Raw genomic sequence first — 13,648 nt, 5'->3', positions numbered from 1 at the left:
CCATCTCTTGCTCACACCTAAAACTCTGCACTTTAAACTTGTCATTGGCAGAAATAGTGACGCATCCAGCTCGAGCAGCACGTCAGTTAAGGAGTTTAACCCAGACAGAGGATACATTTCTTTATTCCTTCACATGTGAGTCACAATTTGTACAAATCAAGAAGTGGGTAGAGAAGATATAAAAAATATAAATGTGTGACTAGAAAATGCTTGTTTTTGTCATAATGCTGCCACTCAGTGGCTGGTTTGAGGCACTTCACGCTTGTACAGTTTAGTCCATTTGGAAGGCTCGAGAGGAGAGAAGGATTCTGACATGAGTAGAAGTCAAGTCTGGTCTTACGGCGCCATTACTTGACTGCAACAAATACATGACTACATGTCAATACTTCCATGTCATCGGCGCCCCTCGCTGTTTTAAAAAAAAGCCATTTCTGTCTTTGGTCCTTGGGTGGAGAGGGAAGTCAGCGGGTGCCTGGCGACGAGTAGAAGTCGCAGAAGCCCTCCTCGGACAGGTGTCCGTACTCGTTGTTGTAGAAGGTCTGACCGGACAGCTGGTTGAAGAAGTTGGGACGGTGCCGGGCGCTGCTGGTGCCACCGATTTGACCCAGGGAATTGTGGGAGGCCATCAGGGGCTCTGTGCTGCTGCTGCTGCCCATTCGACTGAGGAAGGAACAGAGCAGAGATCTGTCAGGGGGTTCATCCAACGACCTTAAACCGACTGTGGTGATATTTATCAAAGTAGTAAAGATGCTTGAAGGAATTAGAAACTAATTCACGAGCTCCGTGTGAACCTTTTTTGGACAAATAGAAGGAAATTATCTGGAGACTCCCTTTTTTTTAACTTGTGCCCTCCAGCTTTAACTGGACAAACTGGAGAAATCATGATTGAAATTGTCATCTTTAATATTTGGTTGTAAAACCTTGACAGTCAATGGCCTGGTGATGCTCCTCCAGACCTTTACTTCTGCTGGTTTTTCCCCTTCACGTTTGTCTTCTGTAAGACAAATAAATGCTCACATGGATTTGAAATCAAGTGACTGATTCAACAAGATGTACCGGTAGTGTGAATTTTTATATTTTAATGGACCTGCACAAGTTTAAAAAAAAAATTTTCATTTAGTAAAGGTAACTGAATTTGAATGATTAAAGAAAAAAAAACAGTGGGCCAGTTTCTAAGCAGAGGAGACTATGTATGTTTTCTTGTGTTGGCTATAAAGTAGCCAGAGTATCGACAGTACAGATGCGTCCTTTACTAAGATAACTGCAGGCATCACTCAGACCAGACAGTCACTGTGTTGTTTCACACAGACCAATAAATATGTATCAGTCCAAATGTCACACAGTGTGACAGAGCAGTCCGGGCTGCGGCTCTTCCAGTCTCCACACAGTGGCCCCGGATCATCGCTTTCATACGATTAACCTTTTTGAGACAGCTCCCCTGTGGCTGTGCTCGAGTCTCTCGAATTCTTCCGAGGCCAGAACCATCCCGCTGTCTGTCTGGTTATCCTGGGAAGAAACACAGTGTCACACCATGTCAATAAAATGTCTTTACTTGACCTCCCAACTATTTACGGTAATTAAACGAGAAGAAACATTCCAAAGCAGCAGTAACATTATTGGGAAAAAAAAAAAAAATGTCAGGTGCCAGTTCACATTATTAGCAACTGATAAGAAGACAGAGCTGACCTGTGGAGCTTTCTGCGGATGCATCTCCAGGGGAAACTCTTCAAATGTCGGCACTCTGGGCTGGCATGTTTTCGACGGCCCCACAAACACACAGCCGGCAAAGGGCACGCAGTTATAATACCTGGTCAAGAGGTTAGAAGAAGATTATCAGGCCTGACAGGACTTCCTGCTGACACACTGGTAGATGGAGAGAATGTGGAGACAGTATGAACAGTATATGCTATATTTAATGCAGCGGGGAGCCTCAGCGCTGTCTCACAAACAAAGAGGTGAACATTATTTTATATTCAAGCTATCGATGGAACTTTGTGGTGCACACAATGAAACCAAACACCACAGCTACTCCTGATAATACAGACAGGATAGGAGGTCAGGAAATGACTCAGTGTATAATTCACTTTATAAAGTTATGTCTAGCACTTCCTGTCGGACTATAAGTGAGGGAAACACTTTTAATCTTCATATCATCTACAGTAACTGGTCATATTATGTTCCCCTCTAAAGATTTGGATTCTCGATAAAAATCTGAGTATGAGAGCCATCTAGTGGTGGAAACTCATTTCAGTTCAAGGGTTCAGTTGAATTTAAATGGTGCTCTACCAGTACAAAGATGGCACAATATATAATGAAGAAGAAAATGTCTTTCTGCAAGGAGGGTTGGTGGGATTATATATTTTTTTTAAACGCACGATCAACTCATTAAAACACAAGAAGTCCTCCATAGCAGGGTTCATAGAGCTTCAACAGCATCGTGTCCTTCCCAATTGTCATGCTTCACACGATGTCTCGTATTCTTTTGCATCATGACATTGGTTAAATATGATTAATTTGAAGAATCGAGGAAATCTTCACATATCTGCATCTGTTACATTTTTTTCAAAGAGCTCTTTTATTTTAACTGTTTCTCTGTTACACTTAGAATGAATTCAATTATGAACATTTTAGCTTCACCGCCACATCTCACAGGGAAAAGGCATCCCCCTGATCCTCTAATGCCCTCTGGCGCCCCCTTCGGGGTGAGCCACCGAACACTTACCGGATGAATGCTTAAGTCTTTAGTTACCTGTAGAAACATGGCTACAAACCTATGACGTATAAACTTCACAAGAGAGAAACTTACTTTTATGAACTTAATATTTAGTCGACAAGATAATAGTTATTCTGCATGAAAGTAAACCTCTTTTCTACCTCGTGGGCAGGGTGTTGCAGGCCAGTCTGAAGTCTTCTTCAGACGCAGGTTGAGAGGAGCCCTGCGAGAAGCCGTCGTCCTCTGAGTTCTGGGACTGGTTGAGAGCGACGTCTTCCTTCCCCTCCTGAAGAAAAGTGTTGGAAAGTGTTGGAAAGTGCTCACAAACCACAGCCACGTCTTTGTGACGTTCCTTGTCCTTACAGGCAGCCCGTTGTCCTGCAGCAGGTCCCCCAGGATCTGGACCAGGGCAGGGAAGGTGGGCCTCTCTGTGGGCTCACCCTGCCAACAGGCCAACATGATGCCATATCTGCCAGCAGAGGGCGCACCGTCACAACGAGACCAAATGCTCCATCAATGTGTAAGTACAAATCACCATCAAATCTCATTTCCCAAATGTGCATGTGAGAAACGCTTGGTGAGGTTTACTGATCTCTGAGTCTGTTTCGAGAAGATATCCTCACATTTCCGGGGAGGCAGTGTCCGGCGATCTCATCCTGACGCCGTCTTTCAGTCGTTTACAAAAGTCTTCATCGATCTGCACCCCTGGATATGGAGATGCTCCTGAAGGTGGAGGGGGAAAAAACCAAAACACAAATCACTGCATCAGCTGAGGGAAATATAACTGCTCTGTATATGGATGAAGGAGGAGAAGAGTTACTGACTGAGAGCAGAATGAATGTGTAGATTTTACCAAGTGAAAAGATTTCCCAGAGAAGGACTCCAAAAGACCAGACATCACTTTGACTGGTGTACACCTTGTCAAAGATGCTCTCCGGAGCCATCCACTTCAAAGGTAGACGAGCCTGCGGGGACATTAAAAAAAAAAAAAAAAAAAATCCATATAGATAATACACAACAGTCACATAAACAGAAATGACACCTGCCATTACATGTAATCATCATGCTGGTGATTATGAACAGAAACAGGAAGGTGTCCCTGGTGTTTCCAGGGGTTAATAAAAAATTAATAACAAACCCAGTGAGTTAACTCTTGGTGCAGTGAGTGTACGGATGCCTTACGTTGCCTTTCCTGACATAGTCGGGGTCTTTGTATATGTCCCTGGCCAGGCCGAAGTCACAGATCTTCACGATGTTGCTCTCTGACAGGAGAATGTTCCGGGCTGCCAGGTCTCTGTGGATACACTGGGGATACACAGAGCAGCGGGCATACATCATAACGCTGCAGACAGCTCTGTGTTCCTATGTGCGTTTGTGTTTACTTGTTTTTCTTTTGTTATTTTTCAGTGAGAGGACTGACGAGGTGACGTGAGTGACTGAACTTGGACGTTATTCAATCTGACATTTCCAAATTTTGGCGTGTGTCTTGAAGAACTTGTGTAACTGGGACTGGACTTTGTCTCAGCCAGGCTGGTTTTCGTGGGATCACTGCAAGGAGGAATCAATCTCAAAACCTCACAGGAGTCACGTACATCAACATAGCCTGCTTTACATCTCACTCACATAGTCATTATCAGATGTGGCTGCACACTGGTTTTTCTGTTGGCTCAGTTCAAAAGTAGGAACACGTTTTCCTCCCCACCAATACAATTTGTTCAAACCTCAAAACCATCGTGTTGCCCTTCACAGCACACTGGGATATTCCATTGAGTCGATCAAATTGCTCGTGCTTTTGCCACATGTGTTCTGAAGTCTCCATGTGGAGAAGCTGCCATCTCCACATGGTTTGATGATCAAAACTGATGAGGTGATGCTCTGCGAAATTGTTAAGCTCTTCACCATCGTCAGACATTTCGATCGTTTTAGGATTCACATGCAAATGTGTGCGTTCAGGTTTTAGAAGCCGTAATCCGTAAATACATTTTCTGTGACATGAAATGCCTGTGATGTCTGCTGCCTTTCGAAACGACCTGCCGGGTGACAGTGATGAATGAGGTGTCACAATCAGTTTCACTTAATCAGGTCTGGAAGTGGAATCAAGAGTCTTTAGCACAAAATCACAATGAGGTTTCTTCACTGTCATGGCTCTGTCTTTGTTTTTGCCAACACTCAACAGACTGTCAAAAGAAAAAGCACACCTCGTGCAGGATCATCGGCACAAACACGTCTGTTTGTGCCCTAAAGTGCAACAGACCAACATTCAATAGATTAAGCTAAAATAATGTGAAACAGAACGATAACTTCAACATCCGGGGATTGTACAATCTTCTTAAAGCACTTTATCAAATTATGTCGTTGCCCTTTAGCTTTTTTGCACATTTAGATCCTGGTGGCTGTGGAAATCAGCAATATTTCATTTTTTTTCAATATTTCTTCTTCAATCTCCTTTTGCCACTTTTAGTTCTTGTTGTATTGCAGTATGGAGTTTTATATTTCTGCCTTGGCGTTGGAAATTTGCTGTGGTTATGAACCGGCTGTAACTGTCCTTGTTTTAGAAAAGAGAAATTGAAAGATATAGATTTCATTTTTGGCTTGTGTTCACGAAAAGAGTTTGTCTATTCTGGTTATTTCAAGCAGTTTCAGAATGAGCAGTGGACCTAATTAAACTTCAAGAGGAAGTTTTGCTTCTCTTTTATTATAGGCAATACCTCACACTGTACAGATTTAACACCAGATTAACTAATTTTTTTCAACAACGTAAACAAAACTGAAGAACTTAAAGAACTTTATTCATAGCTATTTCTTATATAACACTAGATTTGCTTTTCTCCCATAGAATATGTAGAAGACTTTAAAACCATGAAACAACACATCATGATGTTCTCACACACCGTTCTTAAAAACTGAGTCATAAATGCAATGCACTGATATGGTGGCTTTTAAATGTCCCATTCAGACACACACAATAGGCAGCAGTAAGCCTGCTAATGAAAGATACAAAAGAAAGCGACAGTGGTCTGAACAACTGTGATTAGCTGCTCCACCTCTTAATTACAAGCTTTAAAACCTGAACAAATAGGTACAATGGAGCCCAAAGCTAACTTTTAGTGACAACTGAACATTATCTATATCCTCGATGTGACATTGTTATGTTAATAACAAACCTTTCTGGAGGCCAGAAACTCCATCCCACGAGCCACTTGGAAACTGTAGCATATCAGATCTTCTATTGTCAGAGGAGTTTTCCATAAGTCATCCACTGGAGAGAGAGAGAGAGAGAAGGGGGAAAAAAACAGAGGAGAGGATGATCTTCATGGAGAGAATAGCATTAATCCAATCTACATTTCATTGTCTGAAAATGAGGCAAATCAGTTACGCTTGTGGATGGAAATGACTCACTTTTCTCCACAGCAGGATTCTTGTCCGACGCGTTGGACGGTGGACTCTGAGGACTGCTTGGCTGAGAGGAGGGTGGAGCAGGCGCCTGACGGGCTCTCTGATCCATCTGACCCGCTTCAATCATCCGCCTCACCTGGCTCTGGGTTTTTGGAGAGCGATCCTAAGGGGAGAAAATGACTCAATGCACCACCCTCACAATCAATTGGGAAAGAAAGAGTTACGAAACATATGTGTTTCAGGTAACAGAGTTCATGAGAAGATAACGCAGTAAAGTCAAAGACACCACTGTGTTGAAAACAAGTATTAAATTTGTAGTAATTGCTGGATTTTCTACAGATGTTTAGATACCCTGTATGGGAGGAAGAACTCTCTCTTGGCTCGTAGGAAGTTGGACAGATTCCCGTACTTGCAGTATTCCACAATCACCATCAGTGGACCTGGTGATTACACATTATCACATCTTTATTTAATTTTATCGAGACAACACTGCTTGACAATTTGAAGCAAAGGTTACACTTGATAGAAAACATGCAAGCGATTTCTGCTGTTGTCAAGGAATAATTTTTTTCCTCACAAAACAGTGTAGGACGGGATATTTCTGCTTGATTAATTCCTGTCTGAGATTAGCTGTTTGGCTGCATTTGTTGAGCATAAATACTTTCAGCTGCCCAACAATATGCTCTATGGGTCAATTCAATGTATGAGGAAAAAGAAAAGGCAGCTCTTTTACTTTTCATTTGATTTGAAATTAAAAAGGTATTAAGCTACAGTTGATTAAAAGTAACTTAAAACAACAAATTACAAGACAATGATGATTTAAAAAAATATGATGGTGACACACCAGCTGGAAAATACAGAGGCCACTCTTTAAGAAGTGTTTCATTTCTTTTCCAGCCTAAATATGTGATTTACAAGCCTTCCTTCAATTAACCAACCCTTGCCAGTAGTAAGTGTCACATTAAGATAGTGAGGTTGGAGATAAACATGACGTGGGATGAGTGTAACTCTGTGTGCTCACCGTTGGGCTTCGTGCAGGCTCCTATCAGGTTCACCACATTCAGGTGGTTACCGATATGAATCAGTATTTTCAGCTCTGACATCAACGCTTTGTGCTCACTGGCCGTAGCCCCATCTGGAAATCCGCAGAGTCAAACTTAAGCTATTACAAAAATATCCCACAATGCCGTTCATTCATTTGCATATCCACTAATTCATTCATAGGTTGTGAAGAAAGAATTATGTTTTGTTTATTTCTTTTTAAAAGGCAAAGCATAATACACCTCGGATTAGTATGAGACAGTCATCTCCCTTAATCAGGCCTGTCTGGTTAACATGCAGACAGCTGTATTGTTGTCGCGCTGCTGTGACACATTAACTGAGCTGTCAGCGTGTGAGGGTCAATCTCATGACTAATTTACTCCTCAAGTTCAGCTCAAATCTAGATGTTAGCAGTTCTTAAACAGAAGTGACCCATGAACGTCAATATATCCAGTCGTGACAGCAAAACCAAGCAGGAACAAAACTACAATTAAGTATTATGATCGTGAGTTAACATTTATTAGGGTAATAATAATGTTAACCACATTTGAATATCCTTCATATTACTGCCAGGAGGACACAATTACTGAGACCCTCATCCTATGTGGCAGAATTCTTGGTTATTAGTATTAGCCAGTTAAAAGTTATCTTTCTAAGTAATTTCATACTCATAAATCAAGTAATCAGGCCCTTATGGTTCTCCATTTATTTCCGAGAAGAAATATTGACATAAAGATGTAATTACAGGGTAAGGTTATGAATAATTTTAATTAAAACACACTTTTTTGTTTATTAAACAGATGTGAAGGAAATCCAGGTATACCAGATATTTCAAATGAAAAGAGTTATGCTTATGTTGATCCCAACAGCTGCTAATTAGCAATGAAAAACAATGTGGTTCAGGCTCTGCGAGAGGGGTCATCCTGGAAATAATTCCTATTTTTCCAGAGATGATACTTCTTTTGGCAGAGATCCAGTAGAGATCTTTACATTTCTACTTAACCATCGCATGCTTCCAATAATACACACATCGCATACGCGTGAAAACATAAACCTTCACCTTTGAGCATTTTGACAGCCACTGTGTCCAAATTCTTGCTCTTGGTGATGCCATAGATTGATGCTTCAATGACTTTTCCAAAGGCTCCATGTCCTAAAACCTTCCCTGTATGAGGAAAATGGACAGGAAAAAATAGATTTATGCAGGTTTGGTTTTACTCTCCACGGAATACAACAAACAGTTGTGGCAGGAAGAATTCGCTTAGCATGCATGCACATGGCACAAGAGGGTGGAATTAAAATATCAATAGCAGCATTTGAGAAAACAAGATGCTCCCCATAAGTTGCTGTCAAGGAACAGATGCTTCTCCTCGGGGCGTCGTTAGAAAAAGCTGCTCTGGGAATGAACGCATATTTAACACGATGTGCTTTACTTGGCAGCACTCCTGCCCGCGTCGGCGGCGATCCAAACCCATGCCATTATGGATCCTGCAAATGGAAAACTAATTTGGTTTCATCTGCCTATCTGCTTCCATATATACGTCGGCGCGTATCTCCCTCTCATCTGCTCCCTTTTGCCGTCCACCCATTCTCCTCTCCCACTGTTTGGAGATACTCACCCAGGCGCAGACGGTCTCTGGAGACTTCCCACTGGGACGAGTCGTAGGGCAGGTAGTCGCACTGCTGGTCCAGTGGCACCTCCCCTGGGTCCATGATGATTGACAGATAGCCAGTCTTTATGTCTACGGGGTTAACCTGAGGTTCAGAGACAGAGAGAAGTATTGTGAGGTGAGTCGGTGGGAGATCGGGGGGGGGCAATTACGCTCCACTTCTATAAAAGGAAGTGCCACACAAAGGTAAAACACACAAGCAGCGGAGGAAGGAAAGGTTAGAGGGGGAAAGTGCAACAAGGGTATTGTATAAGAAGGAGGTCGCCAATCTATTAGTCTATCAGTGTGTGCTGTTATATTGCTTGAAAATAAAAATAGTTGGATGGAAAGAAAAAGTTAGCACAGCTTCTTATTGCTCGAGCCATCTGAAGGGGCCATCTGTGTTCGATTGGCAGTTATTGGCAGGCATAAAGGGAACCAAACAAATCCCACCGGAGCTGCCACAAACAGTGTGAGCTGGGTGTCTGTCCCAAAGAGAAGACCACGCCGCTATCTAATAACCTGCTTCTTTGCAGGTGTGCTCTTTAACAAACTTCAGATGATCAGATGAAGCCGCTATACGCTCCAACAGTTGGTGATGATGAGGCATCTTTAGAATGATGTTTTCCAAGGAATGAGACAAGTCATGTTTGAGTCACAAGTGAGGCAGCGTCACCACTTTTTAAAGAAGTAAGAACAAATGTATTCTGTTATTCTATGGAACAAGGTTTGAAACAGTATTTAACTGGAAATGCTCAGTTCATGTTTGATTTAGAGAAAGTTTAACTATGAGAGGTGAAATGTCTTTAAAACTTCAAACAGGTCCTTTTGTCTTAAACGGAACGGACAATCAAATATGTCACCGCAAATGTAAAACAAAAAGCAGATGGATTCTCAATGTGGACACAACTAATAGCCCTCACTACAAAGCAGAGAGAAGTAATTCTCTACGTGAATGTTAATTACGGACCGTGAGGTCAGGAAGCCTGAACAGAGGCTCACAGTGAGTACGTTTGTTGTAAGTCAGAGGTCACGATGCTTTTGCAACAGGGTGTTAGTTTCTTTCAGGAAACAGAGAGCCGAACAATAAAAAGTTGGCGCCCTCTGACCCGTTTCACATTGCAGAAGATGAGGATGAGCAAGGCCCAGAAGAAAACAGCGATCACTCCTGTCCCGATGAGAATCACAATCTCCACACTGGCCTTGTCGCTTGAGCCTGGGCAGAAAAACAAAAGCGGAGAACTCAAAAAGTGTTACCATCTATTTGGGGTGTGGTACTACAAACAACAAATACCAGCCTTTTATTAAAATGTTACATTAAATCTTCAGGTTAAATCACTGTGGTGGGCAGACATGAAGTCATTTGAGCCAATCATACTTCAGTTCAATGCAATTGAGTTTATTCATTAAAGTGCCGCCAGCAAACCGATTCAATTATTCATTCTGAATATAACATGTCGCAATTCATTGGAGAGCAATTCAAAAGCACAAAAAAAAAGCAGCTGCAGTGAAAAGCGTGCAAGGTGAATAATTAAAATTTGAGACCTGCACGTGTTGCGGCTAATGATGTGAGCTCAAGGGCAACTCTGATTTCAGGCCCAAGTGCACTTGAAAGAACATGTTATCAGTGAGCAAACGTGAGACAAGCCGGGTGTTTGTGTACGTGTGGCGGTCTCACCGATGACTCTGACAGCTGCTGAGGAGTGGACGCACCCCTGCCGATTGCAGGCGGTGCAGGTGTAAAGGCCGGCGTCCTCCTCTGTAACCCGCTGGATACTGAGCGTACGGTTTGAGTGCTGCAGCTGGATCCCTGCATGGAAAACATGGGATTAACACTGACATGCATGAGGACACTCGACCGCCCCTTCCTGGGCACTTGTGAGGCAATACTTTATAACTGAGGGCCACTCCCTCGCCCCTCCCTGTAATTTTAGAAGTCACAACGTTGCATTTCAATCTGTAGAATACAATTAGCATCCAGTTGTGGTTTGTGTGGAGTCACATGTTCCAGTAGCCACTTGGAGTGGGTCCCAAGCCTCAGGTGTCACTCAGACCCATATTGACTCATCTCCCCCTCATCTCCTTGAGATGTTAAGGAAAGATGCACACTGGGAAAGCTAATGAGCCTTGACTAACAGCCTGCAGGCCTGTGTGAGTGTCTGTATGCATGTGTGTGGGCGTGTGCGGGTGGGCATGCGGCAAACGCTTCAGTATGCCTGTCACTGGCTGTGCTTGACATGTTTGTTCACCAGTATAAAGATGGGTGTGCGTGCGCGAGTGCATGTTGGCTTTTAAATGCTTATTTAGCATTCATCTTCAAAAAGTGCAACATCTGCCAAATGTTGCAAAAGATTGTTTCATTTTTTTTTCTCCCTGTGATGTTATGTCAGAGCCAAGCAGATTTTAAATCATACTCACTTGCTGAGAATACTGAGCGAAGGATGCAAGTCCAGCCAAATTAAGTTGGGTATATTTTCTGAAGGATAGTGGACGTATTTAAGCATATGGCTGCTGTGCTGGTGGGTGGGTGTCTGCGATGCACCTGAGTCGGTGTATTCATGCACCTGACATTTGGTGAAGAGGCTGGTTGTCTTTGAACCAAGAGAGACGGGGCGCAGGTCTCCCCTCTGCGTCACACTCCATCCGCAGAGACTCTGTCACATTTACTGTCTGGTTGGTGAGGCTGTGCTTATACCAAGGTGCCTCCAGGGCTGTGAAGGGAGAGGGAGGCAAGATGGGAATGGAGGAGGGGGAGGGGGGGGCATGAAAGATAAAAACAGAGCGAAATGGACATTAGGACATATCAACCCAAGGACCGTAAACCTACATGATATTTAAGAACTAATCTCAAAGGATTGGCAAAAAAGGAAGAAAAAAACTATCTGGACATGCATTTGTCCTCCAGGCAATGAAGCAAGGTTGTACATCACAGTACATGAATGGAGCATGAATTCAGGCCTGCAGCACCGCAGCCTCGTTTTGTGTTACTACATATTGGCGAATTGCAAACACCAGGTACTCTCTCCATTATGTGTGAATGTGGGTGACGGGCTGCGTGGGCACCTCTCTGTGAGTGTGTGTATTTTTAAGCCACTGAGCTTCTCTAAAGCAACTCTGATGCTACCCGTGTGTCTTCCCACCGCCAGGGGTTGAGCTTTTCTCTATAATTAGCAGCGGTCTCAGTAACTGTACTCAATGCCGGATCATGTCTGAATCTCTGTGTCTCGGAGCTTTCATTCCTCTAATCTCTCACCTTTGACAGAGACGTTCCTGTGCAGGCACTGTTTCTCCCTGCTGCGCCTGCTCTGAGCCTCACATACATAATGACCCTCATCTTGTAGCTGTATGGCGGGAATGACAAAGTCCAAGTCCCAGCTGTTAGAGGGCTCCCGAAAGGAGAGCTGGCCAGGAAGCATGTCAGCGTAGAGGTGCAACATTTTGCAATCCAGCTCCCGGGGTTTCCCGTGCTCGTCCAGCAGGGCACGATGGTCAAGGCGGTACCACTGCAGCCGCTCATAGGTGTAATTGTCGGCGCTGCAACTCAGAGACAACTTGTCGTGCTCCAGGGGATTCTCAGAAGGATGAACATCCACGCTGAAGCCTTCAGGGATGCCTGTGAGGAGGAAAAAATGAGAGGAAGGTGGTTTTTATACAGCGGCCATGCCGAACAGTGCTTCATATTGGACAGCCAGAATGTGCAGTCAGAAGTTAATACAAAAAAAGTGCCTCCCTAAATAACAAGAAACAAATTATGAAGTCAAATACATATCTGTTGTTACTTTGATTCTGATTTCCTTTTGATTGTCTTGTTTGCTGTCTCTTAAAACTTCCACTTGTCTTCATGTCAGCTCATTTAATGACCTGAAACTGGCTTTCTTTGAAATTTCACTGCAGTTGCAGTCGATCAATCAGAAGTTTTTGGCAGTAAAGCAGCTGTACAAACCTGCAGGATCAATTGCGAGTGCTGAGAGTGAGATATCCATCCATTCATCTTCTTTCATTCTATACTGCTTAATGGCATTGGAGCCAATCCCAGCTAAATGTGAGAGATGGCAGTGTTCATCCTGGGCGGGCCACTAGTCTATCACCGGTCTATTACTAATTATATATTGATCTTTAAAAGTGAATCAAATAACGTCCCCCATATGCGACCACATGTCTTGTGTGAAAATGTCTTTCTTTCATTTCCTTTTTCATTCAATTATAGTGTTTGGAGTTACTCAAAACTTCCACTCAATGTAGCACCTTTTTAATGACTTTAATGACGACTGACTTTTATGTAGATTAGTCGCAGCTTATTAGTCAGAAGATCTGGGCAAATAAACAGTTTAAATCTAAATGAGATTTTGATGGAATCTCTTCAACCTGCATGCTTTTTGGTATTGTTGCAAACAAATTGGGGAAACCACTGTGAATTCATGCCCATGCTTCTGGTGCAGCTTGATTAACTTCATTAGGTGGTGGTTGTTAATGGAAAAGAAAGAAAGTATGAATTTATGAGGTAATAAGCATTTAACATGTTGTCACAAACTCAAAATAGACTTTTGGATCCATGCAGTGAGATGGTCACCAATCTCTATTTTTCCGCTTTCTGGTAGTTTTTGTAACTCACTACATATCATGAAATGCACCAGAGTTGTGGTTAGGAGAGGCACGCATATCAGTACTGTCAGTAATGGCAGGGTGGGAGTGAAAGGCTTCAATGAGTGGTATAACTACAGCATGACAATAAAATGAGATATTAGCACCACAGTGTGTAACATTGTAATTGGTGCTCCGTGAGCTATAACTTCTAATACGCAACTATTTCTTTGGCATAAACACTATAATGAGGCAGCAGGGCTTCGTG

General features: G+C 42.9%; 1 protein-coding gene across 1 annotated transcript in view; it reads right to left on the bottom strand.

Annotated features, from left to right (window-relative positions):
* Positions 1 to 107: 107 nt before the first annotated feature.
* Positions 108 to 13,648, bottom strand: part of flt4 (fms related receptor tyrosine kinase 4) — a 54,700-nt gene continuing 41,159 nt past the window's right edge. Inside the window, exons 13-30 of the mRNA XM_080502740.1 lie at positions 12,053 to 12,412; positions 11,364 to 11,510; positions 10,478 to 10,609; positions 9,909 to 10,015; positions 8,770 to 8,905; positions 8,211 to 8,315; positions 7,131 to 7,244; positions 6,461 to 6,549; positions 6,113 to 6,272; positions 5,878 to 5,972; positions 3,896 to 4,018; positions 3,567 to 3,678; positions 3,337 to 3,436; positions 3,077 to 3,182; positions 2,875 to 2,999; positions 1,687 to 1,807; positions 1,421 to 1,506; positions 108 to 660 (exon numbers count right to left, since the gene is read on the bottom strand). Coding sequence (XP_080358866.1) covers positions 462 to 660; positions 1,421 to 1,506; positions 1,687 to 1,807; positions 2,875 to 2,999; positions 3,077 to 3,182; positions 3,337 to 3,436; positions 3,567 to 3,678; positions 3,896 to 4,018; positions 5,878 to 5,972; positions 6,113 to 6,272; positions 6,461 to 6,549; positions 7,131 to 7,244; positions 8,211 to 8,315; positions 8,770 to 8,905; positions 9,909 to 10,015; positions 10,478 to 10,609; positions 11,364 to 11,510; positions 12,053 to 12,412 — 2,417 coding nt within the window. The 3' untranslated portion in view covers positions 108 to 461. The remainder of the gene's footprint in view (positions 661 to 1,420; positions 1,507 to 1,686; positions 1,808 to 2,874; positions 3,000 to 3,076; positions 3,183 to 3,336; positions 3,437 to 3,566; positions 3,679 to 3,895; positions 4,019 to 5,877; positions 5,973 to 6,112; positions 6,273 to 6,460; positions 6,550 to 7,130; positions 7,245 to 8,210; positions 8,316 to 8,769; positions 8,906 to 9,908; positions 10,016 to 10,477; positions 10,610 to 11,363; positions 11,511 to 12,052; positions 12,413 to 13,648) is intronic.

Source organism: Blennius ocellaris, assembly GCF_963422515.1.
Source record: "Blennius ocellaris genome assembly, chromosome: 9".
In the NCBI taxonomy this organism is placed as follows: Eukaryota; Metazoa; Chordata; class Actinopteri; order Blenniiformes; family Blenniidae; genus Blennius; species Blennius ocellaris.
Note: the sequence above shows the minus strand (reverse complement) of the source record. Positions and strands in the feature narration are given on the sequence as shown.